The 20,778-nt window shown below is 35.8% G+C and overlaps 3 protein-coding genes across 8 annotated transcripts; 1 reads left to right on the top strand and 2 right to left on the bottom strand.

The window, feature by feature from the left end:
• Positions 1 to 13,825: 13,825 nt before the first annotated feature.
• LOC147297712 (ketol-acid reductoisomerase, chloroplastic-like) lies at positions 13,826 to 18,052 on the top strand. 6 transcript variants are annotated; one of them, XM_086248400.1, is made up of 5 exons: positions 15,782 to 16,002; positions 16,190 to 16,284; positions 16,776 to 17,040; positions 17,153 to 17,329; positions 17,461 to 18,044. In XM_086248400.1, the coding sequence occupies exons 3-5, from the start codon at positions 16,966 to 16,968 to the stop codon at positions 17,827 to 17,829; spliced, it is 621 nt and encodes a 206-aa protein (XP_086104526.1). In that variant the 5' UTR covers positions 15,782 to 16,002; positions 16,190 to 16,284; positions 16,776 to 16,965; the 3' UTR covers positions 17,830 to 18,044. The 6 variants fall into 6 exon arrangements, with proteins under 6 accessions (XP_086104539.1, XP_086104526.1, XP_086104547.1 ...); XM_086248413.1 differs by lacking the exons at positions 15,782 to 16,002; positions 16,190 to 16,284 and adding an exon at positions 13,826 to 13,948; XM_086248421.1 differs by lacking the exon at positions 16,190 to 16,284.
• Positions 14,144 to 15,575, bottom strand: LOC147297713 (Ubiquitin carboxyl-terminal hydrolase family protein). Its single transcript, XM_086248391.1, has one exon. It carries the CDS (start codon positions 15,394 to 15,396, stop codon positions 14,179 to 14,181), a length of 1,218 nt encoding a protein of 405 aa, XP_086104517.1. The 5' UTR covers positions 15,397 to 15,575; the 3' UTR covers positions 14,144 to 14,178.
• A 55-nt stretch (positions 18,053 to 18,107) lies between the features above and the next one.
• Positions 18,108 to 20,166, bottom strand: REV7 (DNA-binding HORMA family protein). Its single transcript, XM_086248440.1, has 5 exons — positions 20,066 to 20,166; positions 19,894 to 19,974; positions 19,555 to 19,667; positions 18,713 to 18,902; positions 18,108 to 18,445 (listed from the first exon to the last, which is right to left on the bottom strand). The coding sequence occupies exons 1-5, from the start codon at positions 20,094 to 20,096 to the stop codon at positions 18,246 to 18,248; spliced, it is 615 nt and encodes a 204-aa protein (XP_086104566.1). The 5' UTR covers positions 20,097 to 20,166; the 3' UTR covers positions 18,108 to 18,245.
• Between the last annotated feature and the right edge of the window lie 612 nt (positions 20,167 to 20,778).

Below are 20,778 nucleotides of genomic sequence, written 5' to 3'. Positions count from 1 at the left end.
CCTACGCACGTTACTATGTGCCTCTCTCTTTGGTCGCTGTCAAATGGGGGGGACAACAGCACTCAGCAGGACGAACCACAGCAACATAGAATCACCACTATTTCACATTTCAATTAATTACTAATTTACTATTGTATTTTGCTTTTCTTGGAATTACAAATTTACAGCTACAGATTATAGGTTACAGTAGAGCTGAATAAAAGGTCGGTGGGTTTGCCTGCCTAGTTTGGAAGGTAAAGCAATGAATAGAGATCAATGTGGTTCTGCTCAATTTGGCAACGGAAGCTTTTGGGTAATTTGACAACCATAAAATGGTCCACTTTGTGTAAAGTTGTCCTTCCCTATTATTACCACCACAGTCGCCTAATGGCTTCTTCCACGGACGACACCTTTGTATGGTTTAATTGTTAATATCAATCATGCATCAGAGCATGAATTCTTATTTAAATGTATATATAACTTGTCCAGAACAATATCTTAAATGGGTTAGCTAAAAAAAGAAAAATATTATGGTTGAACTTTTATACTGTATAGTAAAATTTATATATAACGAGTATATATATATTTATTAAGTCTTTATATTTCTTTATGTAAATCAAATAATAAGAAAGCTATACAAAATACATACATATATACTCTTCATATCAAAAGTTGTGTTTTTTTTCTTAATACGCGGGTTTTGTTAAACGAGAGGGGCATGTGATATACTGATATTCGGTTGTGTTTTCCTTTTCAAGATGTAGGGAAGATAATCTGAAAAAACAAAAACAAAAAGATGTGGGGAAGATAAAGTCAATGATAAGATAAGCAGTGTGGTGATCTCATCTGGCATGGCACCTGGGTTGCGAATTGCAATGTGAATTCATTCCCTCTCACTCACTCACCAGTCACCACCCTTTGTGGGACTTGGAAGTTATTTTTGCCAATATTTATATTTATTTAATATGAGAGAGAGAGAGAGAGAGAGAGAGAGAGAGAGCTTTCATTGATAGAAAATGAAAACTGAAATAGGGAATTACGTAACTCAATGGGAAATATACGCAGCCTTCACGAATCATGGCGATATTTTTGTTTGCAAGTTAGACTTGTCATGAATTGAAATATTATATAATTGGGTTGATGACACTATGCTTTGCTGTGCTTAACATGCTTGCATATTTATATGCAAAGCAATTTTGATTTGTGGTTAATTTCCTTTATTTTATTTAAGATCCATCACAACCTTGATCACCAACCCCAATTGCAATTTGCAACGACCTAAATTGAAATCCCAAATGCTCTTCTTTTTGTCTTTCACTATTGACTATGAATTATACCATTTTTTTTTAAATGACTTTTGTGCATCTATTTCGATGCTGATGATGATGCCATTCAATATGTGGAGAACAATAATGTACATTACATATGCCTATTCAGTCTCAAAAGGATTCATAAGGAAGATTAGTCAAGAACAAAAAAAAAATATAAAAGAAGTTGTTATGTAGTTCTAGAAACGTAATCAATTCAATCCAATGAAACTTTGAAAACGTGAAGTCAATAATAACATACAAAGGTTCAATAATCCCATGAGAAAAAAGGGGTTCAATACTTCAATCATCTATATTGAAAATCTTGGCTAAATCAATCACCGAAACGACATTTGGCCAATACGACAAGATATAGTAAGGGTCAATATTAACAAAATTATTTATCTTTTTATTTTCTATTAACAGACTATTATAGCAATTGATAAGGAGTTTTTGTTTGAGTCCCTTAACTTATTGCTACATCCTTCGGACAATAACTTTCTCAGTTCTCTGTCTTTGGCCTGGAAAGGGAAGAAAAAAGAAGGTAAGTTTGAAATAGGCATACAGGCACTGGGGGGGCATAACCAAAATGGGTAAAGTTAATTTACTTTTATGTTCAATCATCAAAGATTATATTCCTCATACAATTGACAACGAGTTTAAGGTTACATTGTAATTTCAACATTTTTGGATCAAATGAGGCCTGAGAAAAAAGATGAAGATCATGAGAGTCAAACTTTTATCGTAACTATTGTAAGATAATTAAGTACTTTTCCCCGGAAAGTGTAAGTCCTAGTCCATCTCAAAACTCTTGAAGCCATCTACTCGTTCACTTTCAATATATGGGGACATGATGTAGGGCATAAGGCAATTGCCCAGGGTTTCATGTTTGAGCATTAGAAGCTTAAGATTTGATTCCAATGCTAATGTACAGGTTCGTGGCCTGGATCTAGAGCTCAGACTTAGAGGCTTAAGGCTCAAAGTTTTAGATTTTGAGAATCGACTTTAGAGTTCTTAATTTGAATCTAGTCAGGGTCGTCCCTGAGAATTTGGGGCTCAAGGCAAACCAATTCTTTCATGTACATTCACATAATTTATTTTATTCGTAAATACTCATATTATTTAAATCTATAGTATATAAGGGTTTACAAAATTTAGGAGTTTTATATATTTAGAAGTCCGAAACGGTTATCTATTTTGCCTACCCTCATAAATGACCATGAATTTAGCATCGAACGTTCAACTCTCTTGATATTTGTGATTTGGAATTGGAGTTTCAAATCTAAAATTCGAGTCATAAATTTTATTTATTAGCATTAATTTGGGGTTTATAGTCCGGTGTTTATTGCTTGGGACTAGGGTTTGATGTTTGAAAGTTGTTGGATAGAATCTTATTACCAAGAACAACTTTTTTTTGTTCCCCATATTTTTGGCTGTTTTGATGAGCTAAAGAAACCGTACATTCAATTAGAGCCATGAAATATCTGCCGTCAATTTAGGAAAGAAAAAAATCAAAGTTTCAAAATTGACAAAAGACTCGTACATATTGTCACTTGGGCATCAATGCATCATCTCCAATAAATGTTAGTCACCTTCACTTTTTTTTATGGTTTGTTCAACTGCACCTGAACCGTGATTCTTTCTATGATACAACATGTGAGAATCACGCAGGCTGTCACCTCATTAAATGCAAAATAGTAATCACCTTCACTTGGGTAATTGAGTTTGGGCATATTATAAATAAAATAAATTAACTAATTATTATACCTCCAAGAAAAAGATTATAATAATAATAGTCACTTATTCAGAACCTATTTACTAAATTAGTCTATTATATATTTATATAAAGGTGCCCAAATTGTTCAGAGCCTCAGAGGTCCTATTTTTCAATCCAATTCAAGCAACCAAATCAAACTTCAAATTTGTCCTACTAATGGGCCAATTAGGAACAACCGAACAATATGTCCCATTTGAGAAACAATATAAAAAGCCTCGTGGGGCCCATAAAACAGGTGCCAAACGCCAAAATTAGCATTTAATGAGGAGGGTAACAAAAGACATCACAAAAATAATGGGAGGATTTTGCTTGTGGGGATTGGATCTTTGGGCCCACGATTGGGCCCCCACCAGATCAGGACCATCTGTCCCTTTATGACCCAGCATGCCCTCTGTAACACGCGAATCTGATTCCCACCCACTTCTCCTTTCTCCTTTCTGTAATTTAATAATAATTTATCATTATCCTTGTCACTTATTGTCTATCTTATTCTTGCTTAATTAATTAACTCATTAATTATACATTTAAATTAAAAACTGATTAATTAATTGTTGATGATTTAGTTGGGTTTCTCTATCAGCATAAATAATTGCCATCATAAGTTGGGCAATTTTTTGTATTGACTAGTTTTGTGATAATGATGCACTACTTTAATAATGAAAGACCTCTTTTTTAGTTGTTTATTTTATTGGGGCAATTGGACTTGAGCCAATTTTAAAAGGTGTTTCACTGTTTCTGCCTAGGAATATAATCACAAGTTAGGGAACGTTGTACCTAAAATAAGAAATGATGCTCTTTTTGGTGTGTATTCAAAAAATATTTATCTCTTTGTGACTTGTGGTGGCATAATAAACCACCATTGTGGCACTAGTGGACATAATTCTTGATGTCTAAGTTTTGACCCATCCTTTTTTGGCCTGCATTTCAACACATGCATTTAGTAAATATAATATCAAAATTTATCTGTAAAAAATAATATGTTTTTGGGTACCGCTATTCGGTTCCAATTTTTTTATGAGTAGCCTCAACAATTTAATGACATGTTAATTTTCAATTTTATCTTAATAAAAATTGACTGTTGAGGACAAACATTTAATTTCACATTTCCATAATTTTAAACCACTCTTGGACACTCATCTCTCTCTTTCATGGGTCTCGTAGATCACTGCCAAGCATAATGAGTTGGCAATGGAAGTTAAGGTATTTTAGGGTCAGGTCTTGTAGTGGGCCGATGCCAATTTGGTCAGTCCGTCGATGCAAAGCAGGTGATTGGGATTTTGAGGAAGAGTTGTGAAGGAATGCGGTTTTCGACATCAGATATGAAAATGTTAATCGCATTGGTAGGTGAGAATAGCTATGGGATCGACTTGGAAGAAGAAAGCCACTAAATTGCTTAAGAAAAAAGATAAAAGAAGGAGAAGTGGGTTATGTAAAAGGGTCTTTGATTCAAAATTTTGGTGTTAGGGTGTAGGCTTGGGTTTTTTTTAGTATCGCAAATGGTGTAGATGATTCAATATAGATAGTGTTTGAAAAAGTGTGTTGGGGCTACTGTTAAAAAAATTAGGTCCGAATAGCGGCATCCTATTCTTTTACTAGTCGGTTTATAACATAATTATGTAGTCAGATTGTAAAGTTGAATCATTAATTTGATTATTATGACTTGAATATTAGTTCAAATTTATTGTGGCAAGAAAATATTATGTTAAGCTGACTTTGAGATTGTAGGGTCCAATGTGTCATAAGAATAAGGCCTTTGACTCTTTATATGTTCATAGTAAGTTTTTTTGGGTAATTAAGTACTTACAAAAATCATCACAATATATAAAAGGTTTACAAAATTTAAGAGTTTTAACATTTGAGGGCTTGATACAATTGCCTCATTTGCCTATCCTAAAGACTGATTGTGATATTACGTAATATATATATATTAACAATTGATATATTAATCATTATATTATTAATTTAATCCTTAATTATGTAAATTCTTATTTGCATATATGATTGAAATTAATTAACTGTGTAACAACATAATATGCTAGACTAATTAACAAAACTATTACCTTATGAAATGAGAATATCTTTAATTAACAACTATTTTCAATATCACTAAATATTATGAAATTCCTTTAAAGTAGAACCGAATAACAAGTATACAAACCTAATTAAACATTGCAAAGAATTTTATCCTTTCTTGCTCTAGTTTGTATCTATGCTCAAGTTGGATTCCGAATGGCATCTAAATTTTGGGCAGCTAAACGTGACTTATGCACCAAATTTTGTTGACCCTATTAACCCAAAATTAAATGAGTCCCATCTCATTTTGGCCATGATATGGGTTTTCTTGTCCCTTCCACATTTTTGTAGTTAGGTTAAGTTTGTTTTCTATTCAAACAAAATATAGCTTGCACTTGTATATCACAGATATAAATATTGGTTTTACTTGTATAGGATTATATTGTGTTTATATTATATGCGTCTCATGCTATCCACATGCAAACAATAATAATACAAGGCCAAGAACCCTTCATTTAGTGGACCATCATTTATTCTTAGGCCAAGAAATTGACCAATTAATTGTTTGAATATGACGACTCTTTTTGTCCAATTGGGAGTTATATAATTCTATTTTGGCAATAATTGGCGTATGCATTTGTAATTGTCCAAAAGAGTCCTATACATTGCATATTGCTAGGGTTTAGTCTCATTTGGTGAAATTTCAATGGCAATGCCGGTTGGGTTTTCATCAAGAAAAACATTTAGGTCACTCTCAAGGCTGTGTCAGATTATGCCCATATCCTTTCATTGCCTTTGGGAAGACAAATAAGAAAAGTCACAAAACAAAAACTTTTTTTAAAAAGGGAGAAGGTTGCCTTTGCTTGAATCATGGAAGATGGCTGACAAGAAATTAATTAATTAGTTTCAGCTAATTTTAATTTCTTGAACTTTCGGTAAACTCAAAGTGGGTGAAATTTGAGAATGGAAATTAATTAAAGAGGTTGAACAAAAATCTTGGTAAGGGGGGGTTGAGAAGTGTATTGAAAAGTGCTATATAAAAAAAAAAAAAGTGTATTGAAAGTGCAGGTTAACTCTTAGCTTAATTTGTGGTTAACTGAAGCTTACGCAATTGCAGTCATATTGCTTCATCTGGCAGCAAAAAACTGTGGGAAATTACTTTATTTTTGGATTTTGTTTCCCTGATAATTATCCTATTTTTTTGTCTAATTAATTCCAAAAACCCAAGGTTAAAAAAGAAGAAAAAAAGAGAGTTGACTTTCTTATTAGTTTCATACTCAATTAAAAATGTTTTGATAATCCTTGTTGTTATTGTAAGATTTGAACTAGCTAAGCATGAATGCATGATTGTGCGTTTTGCTCAAATTCATTGGTTAGATAACTAAAAAATAATTTTTTTTTTCCAATAAAAGCATATAATGTAGCATGATCACACTGAGGAATGATAATTACAATTAAATCACGGGTTTAATAAAATTAGGTATTGATAAAGATTGGTTATATATGGATTACACGGATTAAGCATGATGGCGCTTAGTGCATACTCATGGTCATGGGACCACGTTGTTGTATTGTAGCATCATTAGATTTATTCGAAAGTGACTAACGACCATGTAACATTACATGATGAATATTTTTATAGGATTTTATTCTTTTTTTATTTTACATAAAGAAAAGTAAGTTTATAGAATGGTATCTTTGGAGATAATTGGGATTGTCAAAGGGAAGTTAAGTAGTAATTTAATTTTGTGAAAATGGCACATCTCATGGTCATCAAGTGCTTGGTTTGGTGGAATGCCTGCATTGCACATTGGAATTCTAACAACCCATTTGAAATATGGTGAAGCTAAAAAGAACCTACTTAATATAAAATGCAGATGTAGAATGTGAAAAAGTGTTCAAATACTTGTAGTACAATACTCGAATAATTATTATAAACGTTCAAATACTTTTTCACAGTGTATATTAATCTCATATTTCTTATTTTGTATCGAAGAACTCTTGATTAAAAATGTCGTCCGTCGGTCTAGAAAGGGTACAAATAGTTTTGATAAATGCTTTTACCCAAATCACCAACTAGAGCACACATGTTATAAATGCCAAGGAGAGGCAACAAACAAAACCCCTTAGGGGGGGTCATCTCTCCCTTCAATGAAAAAGATGAGTGAATAAAGTAAGAGTAACCCATAGAATCACACATCCACTTCATGTGGGTCATGATCCCATCCCTACCTTGTTCCTCTTCTCTATTCATTGATATAAATGCATACCAAATACATGTGTGTAGGAATTGAATAATTAAGGGCATGCTCAACTCAAGCTCATGGGTCACGTACACACTACCCACAAAGCCAACAAAAATGCCGACGATGAGGACATTTGACACTTGACCCAATGGAATTGTTTTTTGAGGACCCAAAAGAGAGAGAAAGTGAAAGAGAAAGAGAAAATGAAAAACCTCCCTCTAAGTATCTAGCCTATCTAGCTAGCTAGCCCCATGCTTTGTGCTTTCTTTTCTATTTTATCTTTTACCTTCTAAGGTGTGAGACTTGGTGTAAAGGGATGGAGATGTGTGTCACATAAGTTGTCCACTTCGGTGATAAAAACCATATTCCAAGCTTCAGTTGAGTTGAGGTGGGGCTGCCAAGCAATGGACATTACAACAAGGCATAGAATATGGATCCAATTAAGAGGGGGCATGGGAGGGGCCATGATGGGAACCCCAACTTTCTTCCCTTGTGAAAAGGGGCACTCATGTACTAGTCCATCATCTTAGAATTATGTTGCTTTGCTCTTTTCCTTTGTTCTCTCCTAACATGTATGTGTGTTTATCTTTAGACAAAGGACCCCACATGGCCCACTCTCACATATCACAATTCACAACTCATTTGGAGAAAAAAAATTGATAAGACCTAGGGTCTTGTCAGATTAGGATTTAAGATGCATGGCCCCAATTTAGCATTTCTTAATTAAAAGCATGAAACACAAGTCTAAAACCCACCCTAGTTACAGCTAGCCTACCTAATTACAGAGATTCAGATTTCAAGTTGTTCAAAATCACTTTCTGTGGACATTAATTACTCTGTAGGTAACATTGTAAAATTGCAGAGGACCTTGGTAAAAACAATACCTAATAGCTAATGCCCTTCTCTTTTTCACATTCTCATTTTACTATGTAAAGGGTAATGGGTTATATGTTATCTTTTGAAAAGGCATTGGGTATTGTTTGTGGGGGGGGGTGGTAAAAGATAAGATTCCACAACCTCCCAAAAGAAAGAAGGCATAAACCAGTCACGTAGAAAATCATATCTTAGCAATCAATTTATTTTTTCCTTTATGTAGGAATTTCAATGACCTGCCATGAGTCTACTTTCAAGGTTGGGTTGGATTTGGTGTGATAGATGATGGAGTAAGTCTAAAGATAGAGACATTATTTATTGCATATTTGAATCCAGAAAACCCCACTATGGATGAAACATGGAAAACAGAAGTTAAAGAAGAAGAAAAGAAGAAAAGAGCAAAGGAGCAAAGGAGCAAAGGAGGAACAGTTGCACAACTATTCTTTTTTCTGAACTTGACAGATTGGTGTCTTCAAGTGTAAACATCAGCCTCTTCCACTAACACAATATCCATGTGCTAACTGCTGAGACAAGTCCTACTCACCCCATTGATAGGTCCTTGGAGATTGTGGTTGCAAACCCAACCCTCCCCATCTTGGGTAAAATCATTGTGTCTTTTTTTGCTCTCTCTCTCTCTCTCTCTCTCTCTCTCTCTCTCTCTCTCTCTCTCTCATTAGTGGGTACTTTGTCTAAAGTAGCATGTAATAATCCCTTGTTGTCTACAATAGGCACCACTGCAAAAGCTAACCAATAAAATCATTCATGTTGTATAGTTGATGTGAGTGGGCACACACCAAGACGGCAAGACCAGTAGAGGAGGATGAATTTTCTATGTGAATGGACAGCATGCAGAGGATAGGTTGGTTTGGACTAAGTGTTGGCTTAAAATATATAAAGTGATTCTACTGAAATGATCTCTATCACGAACCAAGACACAGATATATATATATATATATATGAATGTACCATGTTTTTTATCTTCTTTTCCCACTTTTTCTTCCCCACTTTATGAAAGTTGCACATTTAACAGTGAAGTAGACATGAACTTGGAGTTGAAGGTGACATTACAGAGAATCAGCTATCACTTTGAACCAAGAAATGGAAGAGATATTTGGTATTGTAACCAATATGGCAGTGCACAGCATCGAGTTGTCGACAATTCATGAGGTGCATGACAAATGGGAAAATTGGGCCCATTGATCATGGAGCACAAAATTTTCTCAAGAAATTTCAAATCAAACTCCAATTGGATGTGATTATGAAACTAAACAAATTGCATGCTTCCTTTTCCACCTAAATCCCAATCTTTGGTTGGTATCCAAAGTGCACTAAATCAGCATTTCATGTAAACCATTTTCAATGTAGCACTTTTGGACAGTGTATATGATATCACTCTCCAAAGAGAAACCTCTATTAGTATGTCTAATATATAAACTAATTCACAATTGATGGAAAGATTGTGTCCACCATAACATCACTGACCATGAAATCCATTACAATGAAATGCAGATGCTTTCTTTATGTCATCTATTTTTCTAAGATTTGGAATTCTAAATTGTTCATCAACCAACAATAATGTGCAAGGAAGAGATGAAATAATCAAGGCAATTATGATAAGAATCCCGCAATAAATTTCTTACATGTGTGAGATTCAAGGCCAATAAACTTAATACAATTCACAAAGAGTATGAGAAAACTGAAACTTTGTCAAAATATTTTAACATCACTAATTTAAACGTTATAATAACTCACTTCAAACAAGACATTCAGAGCTCCCAATCAGTTTTTTTTGGGTCAAAAAATATGGTTTATTTCTAATGTTTACATCAATGAGCAAAGACTATAATGATTAACATAATTGTTTTTTGTTTTCAATTTGAGTTGGGGGGATTGAGATGTACCAATAATTGTTCTTTGGAATACAATATGAGATGTTCCAACCTAGCCCTATACGCCACTCTAACCTTCCCACATGTATTGAAGATAATTAGCAAAATAACATATGATAAGAACAAGACTTTAAGGAACATCTCATTTTCAGATTGACAACTCAAGTAACAAGCTGTACTAGTACCATAATGCCAATTAATGGTCAGCTGCCAACCTTTTTTTATGGTTTGGAAGCTACCTTATTTTACAACACAGAATGGGCCACAAGAAACAAACAGATCAAGACTGAGTTAGGATGTTAAGCCTGTTACTGGGCTCCACAATGAACCCTAATGCTAATCAAAGACCCTATAATCAATCAAATCTGACTTCTTAAGTTCAAAATGAATGGATAGTGACTTCACAGTAAAGACATGTACCACCATGTCATCTTATACCAAACGAAACATGGATGATCCCTGCATAATAATGCATTCTCACACTAGTCGACAGAGATATCCTAGCAGGCCTCATATTATTAAGGTACAAAGGAACTTTTTTGCTTGATTTTTCGTTTTCAATTGAGGATGAACAAATAAAAATGATTAAAACAAGGAGTAAAATTTAAAGAATACTTCTCAATGTGTCGGCACACTTTTTTGTCTTATCTGATTTTATGTAGTGACAGTTGAACCCATTAAAAAGTCTGAATTCTAAACTATACATGCACATGTATACAATAGCATTCCAATGAGGACTTAACTTGAAGACTTCTATTGATCTATTAGATCAAATATGAACCAATGAGATATATGAGTGGATAAAAATAGATGAAATGCAGCACAACCGTTCACATCTAATCTGATAGTTTATATACAAGTCTTCAACTTAGGTCCTCATTAGAACACTACTCTACATGTTAGTATATTAAATAGCCTGTCATGATGTACATAATTTGAATATGGGATTCACAAAAATTACAGGACTACCAAACACTTGGGTGATTAGATATAGTTGCAATGGCTTAGGAAGAAAGGAATTGTGTATGGTAACAATGAATCCAAAAAGAATAGACTTTAACCGTTCCAGCAAAAGCTGTAAAAGAGTCACTCAAGTAAAATAAGTAGCTGGAAAGAAAATGCGAAAACTGCATAGCTTTGTTTCCTGGAAAAGACAGTTTGGTGGGTTATTACTCAGCTCACGTTCAACATTGTAGACAACAAATGAGAATGAAGAAGGAAATAGGGGGGGTTTCTTTTCTTACTGGTGCCTTTAGCATTATATAAAGTGATATTGGACTGAAGAAGGAAAGCAAATCATAAGTGTGCTATGATCAACCAAAAATCATAGGGCTATGAATTAATCATGTAATTATGAAAAGTCATTCAAAAATACTCACCATCATTTAAATAGAGCTTGTTTTGAGTTTTGATGATGCCCTCAAAAGTGCACAACAAGAAGTGCATGCTTACTTTTTCCATGTGACTCCTAACAAACTTTCTCATCCTTTCAAATCTTAATCTTCCCAAGTCACCATTTGAACAAGTTAATCAATTTTCAGGGGAAAATTTCAGAAGTTTTTGAGAGTTCTCTTTATCCTCAAAACATGGCCCCCCAAAATGGATCCCCGTGAGAAAGCCAATTCTTTGGAACTGTAGTCGAGTATGGCATTATATGTGATCCACTTTCCAGAAAAGGAATTACTGATAGGCTTATTCGCGCCAATGCCCCCTGAAAGTAACTTCGATTTTCAATTTGCCCCCTGAAACTTCATTCCTCCCACTTTGCCCTCCGAACTTTACAAAATACTATATTCCGTCATGTCCGTCTATGGATCCGTCAAAGCAGCTGACGTGGAGGGACAATTAGGTCTTTTACCTGATGCAAAGCTGAATCAGACTGACAAGATGCCAAATCAGCTCCACATCAGCATTAAGTGGGACCCCTTTGTTCTTCGTCTTCTTCAAATGCAAGATCATGGGGTTTTTCCCTTTTATTTTGGGTTGCTGGGCGAGATGCATGGGTATTCTTTTATTTTTGTTTCTTTTTTGTTTGCAATTTTTGCTGGACGATCTTGACGATGGCGAAATGAGAAGCCGACCACAACCACCTGGTGTTTTTCCAGAGTTTCGCAGAGGCAGTGGACCATTACGCCGCCGTCTTTGACTCGAGGTAACGCTGCCGCCGAACAAAGGGAACAACTAGCGATGGTTCAGGAGGGAGATCTCGAACATGGCAGTGGCAGCAAGGGAAGGAGACAACGTATCATGATCGTCATCGCAACCAAGGAGGAGGAGGAGAGAGAGAGAGAGAGAGAGAGAGAGAGAGAGAGAGAGAGAGAGAGAGAGGGGGTTACCGGTCAGCGCCGGAAAGGGGGAAGGAGGTCGGTAAGTTGGGTAGCCATCGCGGGGGAGGCAGGACTGGGGGCTGCGAGGTTGCTGGGCTTTCACCCTCTTTTTGGTTTTTTTATATTTAATTATTTAATTTTTATGTTTTATATCATTTTTTTAAGTTTAATTAGTTTTTTATATTAATTTTTAGGCTTATCAACTTTGCATCAGGTAAAAGACTTAATTGCCCCTCCACGTAAGCGCCACGTCAGCTGCTTTGACGGATTCAAAGACGGACATGACGGAATATAGTATTTTGTAAAGTTCGGGGGGCAAAATGGGAGGAATGAAGTTTCAGGGGGCAAATTAAAAATCGAAGCTACTTTCAAGGGGCATTGGCACGAATAAGCCTTACTGATATGATGTCATTCTGTACTCACATCACAAAAGGGTCCACCTAAAGAATGAACTAGAAAACAAAAGATACCACATTTAACAAATTAAATGCATAATGTCATTTCTTAATTAATTTAAAAGGTATATCAGGCTTAACATGTTTTATGATCAAGCATTTGAGTGAACAGGTATATGAATAAGTTTACGATGTATAAAAATTAACTTACCTTAAACATCTAAACCACATAAACAACATTAATAGAGTAAACAACAAGAATGACAGAGAAAATAAATTGTACATACCTCTTAAAATGATTCCAAACAGGATACAAATTGATTCACATGTTAACAGAGTTAGAACAGATACATCAGTCACAAAGTTCCCAAACTCTACATCAAAGGTCAGAAAGCATACTATTTGGGTATACAGGCAACCGTTCAGTATTCTGAAAGAGCTAAAAAAATGGAAATACTCTCAAAGTTTGTCAGAAGAACATAGTGCACTTAGAAAATCTCAGGATCACAGAACAGTTGATTAAAAAACGTTGTCATCTGATTCATTAGATATCTTTTTTAAAAAAGATTCGGGTGTTCCTGACAGAAACCTAAATCTCTGCAAGTTGATGGACCTGGATATAGCAAATGGCAAAAGAATATTACTGAAATCCAATTTTAAGAGTAACTGATATTAGCTTATTGAGAATAATCAACAGGCTCAAATTTCAGACATAAGACGGGAAGATGCTACTTCTTTTTCTAAGTTCTACAGTTCTATCTTTGAGCTTTGTTAAAATTTGTATTGGGAAGTGAATTGATACAAAGATTTGAAGTTTTAGGGGCCTTAGTAGCAGGGGTTGCAAAGACTCACATCCAATAACTCTCAGTTGAGAGCTGACGCAAAGTTTCTAGTGTGTACTTGTTATATCAGTACAAATATATTGGACTAGAAAGGGTTTAAGGGCACTCTAATTTGTTCTCCAGTGAAAGCCAACAACTAAAGATTGGCGCGGACATTGTGAGGATCAAGACTCGAAAGATGATTCTAGATCAATCAATTTTGGAGCTTGACTAGGAGACAGTCCAAATTGTTGTGTTTAACCAAATTTATCAGTCACGGCACATGAAGTTATCTTCAGTTTGCACCTTCAAGGTTTTAAGGTTGGCTTCAATAACTTTCTGGCCCTAATTATGAAATTTTCTGCTTCTTGTTTAGCATCTTTAAGTAGGCATCTAATGAGTTCAGACATGATAGAAATAAGTTGTAAACTATATCCTTCAGCGTTTAAATTTCAGTTCGTTGTTCTTTTAAATGGTGAAGATGCAGTGCATGAAAGTTGCAATGACAAATATCAATAAAAACAACCAAATCTACATTTCCAAGAAACAATCTATGAAGAATGCATCGCATTACATGAATTGATCACTCTCCTACCGCTAAGTGCTACAAATTTGTCATTGAATAACAACAAGGGACATTTGTTTATCAAATTTGATCCATCATAGCCGTCTTTAAGAAAAACAGTGCTCCTTGCACCTTTATTAGTTATGTAAAAGATACCATGATGCTTTATCAGACAAAGCAGCAATTTAGAAGGTAAGAAATACTCTGAATGAAATGCATCCAATTGAGCAGATGTCATCCTCTTCTCCATAGTCAAATTGAGGAGCTCATGAAGCACTGCCACCACTCGCTTCCTTGCTTTAGTATCAGCAATGTCAAATCTCCTTGCATTCAAATACGGAGAAGGGAATTCCATCTTCTGCCACCTTTCAAGTTGCTCAAGATAACTCATGTTTGGCCTAAAACCAACAGGAAAACTCATTCTAAATGCATGTGGACCTAGAAAGTTACCATCTTTTGATATTCTAACCTTCTTTCCCAATCCAGCAGAGGCCAAAATCCCATTACCAGCTAACTGTTTCTCACGAGCTGTGACTGCTAGTAAAGCATCCCAATTCTCCAAATGAAGATAAGCTTTTCCATTGACATCCTGAACCGAAAAAAATTCAGGGTACTTGGGAATCAATGACTTCTTGAAATCACCAGGCAAACCCAATTCGTGCTCAATGAATTCAATCTTTTCTAGTGGAACCCGGCAATCAACTGACAACATTAACAACTTCCTTAAGTTGTCAACCAAAATGGGTTCCATCAACTGCTTAGCTTCGGCTTCTTCACTAGCAACCTTTTCAGCTTTTTCAGTGAGTTTAACAAAAGGGGGCGTTCTGTCACCACCACCCACATGGAATATTGAAGGGTATTTTTCTATAACAGCCATGAAGTTCCACTTCTGAACGAACCCAACTTCTTTCTCAAGGTCCCTGAGAAGGAGATATCGATGTTTCTGTGACTGGATAATGGATTTCAGCTGTAAAATTAAGGCTGGCTTTTTCTGCAAGTCCATGGCTTTGTCAAGTTCATGGACTCTGTGGTAGACTTTCTTCTTGGGTCTTCTTCCTCCGCCGGATTTGTGCCTTACTGGGACCCACATAGAAGCTATTCTCTGACATGGGGTCGGAGACGAAAGTACATGTGCGTGTGTTTCGCACAGACGAGAGGTTTTGAGAAGTTGGTGAAAGCGCACCAACGTGGTTTTCCTATGCATTCTGCAATAACAGGTGAGTCTCTTTGGTGCAAAACATCGAACACTTGGCGTGCAAGCTCTAACCAACGCCCGACGGTCACTTCATGGGGACTGATCCGCCCGCGTAGGAGATGGAAGAGCCATAAGGCTTCATACAAGGCATGGTAGTGAACTGGGCCTTGAAAAATAAGCCCAATCGGCCCACTTTAATTTGTATCGTTGTACATGGTAAGTTAGGAAGTTGTATGGTGGCAAATTAGGCATAATTGGCTTGCAAATAACATATAAGATCGTGGCCACAAAAAATACCAAACAAGAGTTTTAAGGCGTATTACAACACTTCTTTTACAATATTTTTTTGCATCGAAGATATCTCATTTTTTGATTGACAACTTAGGCTCGTTAATATAGGACAGAGTTGGGACCAGCCCTTAGCTCCATGCTGTCACTAGAGGGCATTTCTTCCCGTGATTGATTGTTTAATCCTATAATTTCAGAAAATAACTTACCTATTCCATTCCCATTCCCGTGTTAGGAGATAGGTGGTATCATAAAAAAGAGAGAAAGAAAAAGAGAAAAAGAGAGACGGGAGAATAGGGATAATAGGTGGCATCGCCTGCGTTGTAGGTAAGTTCTTCTCATAATTTCATGGTAAAAACTAAAAAGTTACGGTTCCGTTTGATTTGGATTCTTTTAACAAAACAGAAGATTGAAATAGAATACATTATTTCAAAGAACAAGTGCAAAAATATTTATGTATCTCATGCTTACCAATTTTCATATAAGAAATATATACATTTATTATCTCGTGCAGCTGGTTTCACCGAGGAGAATGGAACTTTAGGTGATATATGGGAAACAGTCTCAGACAGTAATCTCGTGTTGCTACTAATTTCTGATTCTGTGCAGGTCTGTTGATTGTAATCTGAGAATTGCGTACGTTCATGATGATATTGACTCTAACTTGTAATAGTGTATGCATGGTCCTACTTTTCTTTCTTTCTTTTTGCCTGTTCTGTTCTGCTTAAAAAATAAAAATCTTTTGGGTCTGCTAATCCATTTACCACTTTCAACTCCATCTCCCCATCTCTGAATCCTGTCTGGTTGTACTTTCTAATAAGTCACTTAGGAAAGAAGGCTATTCCTCTTACAATTCATAATGTGGTTTCACAATTATATCGTTTTGTTTTTAAGGTATTTTGTGATATAACATTGCATAGACTGCATCTGCATAAAGGTTTTGAATGATGGTATAATGGCTTAGTTTCCTTTAAGTTGTGTACTATGTAAATACTTTACAAGCCAACTTGTTGAGAGAGAGCGAGAGAGTCTTCTATTTGCTGGGTAACCTTCAATGTATCTTTGTAATAAAAGAGTTTAAAATTTGGCTCATGTTGCAGGCAGATAATTATACGAAAGTATTTTCACACATGAAGCCAAATGGTATACTTGGTCTTTCCCATGGTTTTCTTCTAGGGCATTTGCAGTCACTGGGGCTTGACTTTCCCAAGAACATCAGTATAATTGCTGTTTGTCCGAAAGGGATGGGTCCATCCGTATGGAGACTTTATGTCCAAGGCAAAGACATAAATGAGTGAAGATTTGGCTTATAAAAACACTGTTGAATGCGTAACAGGGATTGTTTCAAAGACGATCTCAACTAAGGTTCTGCTCAGTTTGAATTCCATTCTTTGTACTTTATCTGTATGTGTGCATGTGTGCTTGCATATGAATTGGACAACAATTAAGTTATTGTTTGTATTGTTTGTTTCAACAGGGCATGTTGGCTGTATACAACTCTTTGTCTGAAGATGGCAAAAAGGAATTTGAGACTGCATATAGTGCTTCGTATTATCCCTGCATGGACATCTTGTATGAATGTTATGAAGATGTAGCCAGTGGTAGTGAGAATGAGTGTTATGAAGGTGTTTTCGTTGCCTTGATGATGGCGCAGGTATGAGCCTAACTAACCCTTTAGAATGAGTGAGAGTGTAAAGATTTTAGGGAAGGAGATAAATTGCCGTCAGAAAGTTACATACATATCTGGTTGAACTCTTTTTTTAACCCTGATTTTATCAAATTCAGATTGAAGTCTTGAGGAAGAAAGGGCATTCATATTCAGAGATCATTAATGAAAGCGTTATTGAGTCAGTGGATTCTTTGAATCCTTTCATGCATGCTCCTGGAGTTTCTTTCATGGTTGATAATTGTTCAACAACAGCACGGTTGGGATCAAGGAAATGGGCACCACGATTTGACTACATCCTTGCTCAGCAAGCCTTGGTAGCCGTGGACAATGGTGCTCCCATCAACCAGGACCTCCTCAGTAACTTCCTGTCAGATCCCATTCATGGAGCCATTGAAGTATGTGCCCAACTGAGACCTACAGTTGATATTTCAGTGCCCGCTGATGCAGACTTTGTGAGACCGGAGTTGCGCCAATCTAGCAATTAAAGCTTGAAGAACCTACTGCTTGAGCTGGCCTACAGAATCCCTTTTGGCAGCAATGTTTGAGTGCTGTAGTTTTACCTTGTTTGTTCTATGTTTGCATTTTCACATGTACTTCCATGGCATTACACAACTTAGTAGTTAAGACTTTTTGAGCGCTTCTTAGTTGTTATTGCACATGGGATGGTTTCTTTGAAGCCCTGGTTCCATATGTAAAGAGACATCAGTATCTTACTTGTTGCTAGGTGCTTTCAAGGATGGAATAATCCAGTTGTTAATAATAAATGAAGTTGATATTTAAGTTTGAATGAATGAGACGCAGTTATATCATTCAGTGAACAAAATTTAGGGAATGTAACAAAATTTAAACGGTACTACCAGCTTAACTTGTATGCATGCATTTGAACAATTGCACTCCCCTTTCAAGGTTCTGGTTCAGATAAACTTGGATGTTCTAAATATAACTGCACACATAGAGGTTGGCTACTCATTGACTTAATAGGGGTTATTAATGGAGGTTGTTGCCACTGCTTTGTGTCTGTTGGAATCCATAACTCTGCGTCCTCACTCGTACTCGCCTGAGGAAGGGATCGAAAGTATGCAGTTATCTCCCACCTGCAATCTGTTAGAAAAGAAAGGGTTACACACTTAGCAGCAATCTCTAAATGAAGGAAAATATGAACATCCAGACCATAGTTCATGAACCCAGCAACCACCCGAACATCTGGTCAATTTTCAACCAATTAAAACCAAAGAATTTGATAGAAATGAAATGTTTAAAATGAAAAGCCAACGAGTAAAACTAAATCAAATAGTATTCTAAGACAAAGATACAACATTGAAGCATAATACTAATGTCAAGTTGTCAACTATGAAATTCAAGACTTACTCTGGGGAAGAACCCTAGTAAGGGCTTCTGTGACAGGAAGCTTGACAAAAAATGACCGAAGTGAGAACTCCAGGTCAGCTTCTTCAACCCTTGAGCCAAAAGACTGATTCACAGAGAGCTTAAACATAAATCTTTCCACAGGGGTGTTTTCACTGTTGAAGAAAATAACTGCTACTCTTTCCACCAGACCCTAGTTTGTAAAATGTATGTCTGTTTCAGTGAAATTGAATGGTACATTAATGGAAAAATAAAGAAATTAAATGAATAAAAAAGAGTACATCATGTTAGTTCATTTGCACAGGAAATAAAAAGTGTCAGACATGAGTATGGCTAAAAAAACCTGGATCGTAATCTTGATTCAGTTTTAATGATCAGAATATGAAAATTTGAATTTCTTTTCAAAACACATATGAACTTTTGAATTTTGTACCCAGTAGAGAAATCAAATTGCCCTTCATAACATAAAACCAGCAAAACCATGGCAAGTGAATCTGCAATTTACTACAGGCTGCCTGCTGTATAGGTAGTCCATTTGTATATGCCCAATATATACTCCCCTTGTCTTTAGCATGAATTACCTTAAAGAGATGCAATCCCAGAAATAATTTTTATCCATTTAGATAATCTTGATAAGACTTATATCTTCTACGATACTAATCAAGTAGTCGAGTCTTCTCTGTACACCCCAAAGTCACAAACTTTGGTTCAATTAGAACACAATCATGGCCTCTTGTAACAATACACAATCTTCAAGCTTACTACCGAATTTGGTTTACATACAATTTCTCAGCATAAACAGTAACCTCAAAAATGAAAGGAAATATATAAGTAAAAGCACCAACCTTTTGGATAAAAGGAAGAAGTCCTGAAACAGCAGAATGGATATAATCTCTGAGCTCAGGGTGGCGAGCGCTGTGAACCACCAAATTCATATATTTCCTTCTTTCAAAAGCACCTTCGCCCAAAACCAACCATCAGTGAAAGCAGTTCCAAATGAAAAAGCAATAATTACCCATTATTCCGTTAAGCTGAATATGCAGTTTTTCCAAGGCTTTTAGTTAAGAAATGGGTTTCGGTTTCTGGGGTCCCAAAATAATGAAGAAAAAGAAAATCTAATACCATAAATTTTCTCAGCAGCCAAACAAGAAATGGGTTTATGATTGAGTGAGATTAGAAGAAACCTGGAGGGTAAATTCCTTTTAGGAAAACAATTGAAGTGATTGCCACCTCCAGGAATTCAACCAGAATCCGAGCTGTCTCACCTGCACAATTTTTAATTTGAATTAAACTGAATTTTCAAAAAACCAAAAACCATTTGAGAAGTAAAGGAAAATAGAAGAGATCAATAAAAACCTTGAGGAGACTGATTATCCCTGCGGTCCATCTTTACAGAGTATGTGCAGAGTATGTGCAAAGTATGGAAACTTGGAAGTTGGAATTTTGGGAAATTTGAAAGTTTCGTACCTTGGAACTTTGGAAGTTAGTTGAATAGTAAGGCATGTAAACCGCTGTTTATGGGCCTGACCTCTCAGGGTCCATAAAGAATCTACTACTCTTATGAATGTTCGTGTCGCCCAATATATGGTAAGGGAGCAGATCATTGGGCCAAACCTAAAATCGGGTTACGCGGCCCAAATCATTTTTTTTTTCAAAACATCCCAAATCATTTAATTATTTGTTTTTCAAGTTATGAAATTAAACTTATTTAAAGTTTAACTCATCTAAATAATAAAAACTAACAAAATCCATGACCAAAGACCCAGATCTTACTACAATAAGAATGTTACACACAATCCAAAATTTGGGATCTGATTCTCAAGAAATTAGTTTTTTAGACAGTAGGTGAATATCAGAAGGTCAATTCTAATTTTGTGAAGATCGATACAAAGTAGTGTGAGTCAAATGGTTGCATTGGCTATAAAGACATGGATGGCAAATGGCAAGGTTAGAGATAGAGGAGAAAATGGTTGACCTGTTTGGGGTTTTGTTTGAAATAATTTAGAGGCTCTGTGAAAGCAATGATTGCTTGTCCGTCAGAAGAACTAAGCTTGGAAGCTAAATAGCAT

This window comes from Dryas octopetala, chromosome 1 (genome assembly GCF_963921425.1).
Source record: "Dryas octopetala chromosome 1, drDryOcto1.1, whole genome shotgun sequence".
Lineage (NCBI taxonomy): Eukaryota > Viridiplantae > Streptophyta > Magnoliopsida > Rosales > Rosaceae > Dryas > Dryas octopetala.
This window is presented reverse-complemented; position numbering and strand designations above follow the sequence as displayed.

Excerpts from the sequence above, each read along its gene's own strand:
- LOC147297713 (XM_086248391.1), bottom strand. The coding sequence starts at position 15,396 with ATGCATAGGAAAACCACGTTGGTGCGCTTTCACCAACTTCTCAAAACC.
- LOC147297712 (XM_086248413.1), top strand. The coding sequence starts at position 16,966 with ATGAGTGAAGATTTGGCTTATAAAAACACTGTTGAATGCGTAACAGGG. Across the intron at positions 17,041-17,152 it reads CAAAGACGATCTCAACTAAG|GGCATGTTGGCTGTATACAA; the intron begins GTTCTGCTCAGT and ends TTGTTTCAACAG. Across the intron at positions 17,330-17,460 it reads TTGCCTTGATGATGGCGCAG|ATTGAAGTCTTGAGGAAGAA; the intron begins GTATGAGCCTAA and ends TATCAAATTCAG.
- REV7 (XM_086248440.1), bottom strand. The coding sequence starts at position 20,096 with ATGGACCGCAGGGATAATCAGTCTCCTCAAG. Across the intron at positions 18,903-19,554 it reads TTCTTCCTTTTATCCAAAAG|GGTCTGGTGGAAAGAGTAGC; the intron begins GTTGGTGCTTTT and ends TTTACAAACTAG. Across the intron at positions 18,446-18,712 it reads TACTAGGGTTCTTCCCCAGA|ATTGCAGGTGGGAGATAACT; the intron begins GTAAGTCTTGAA and ends CTTTTCTAACAG.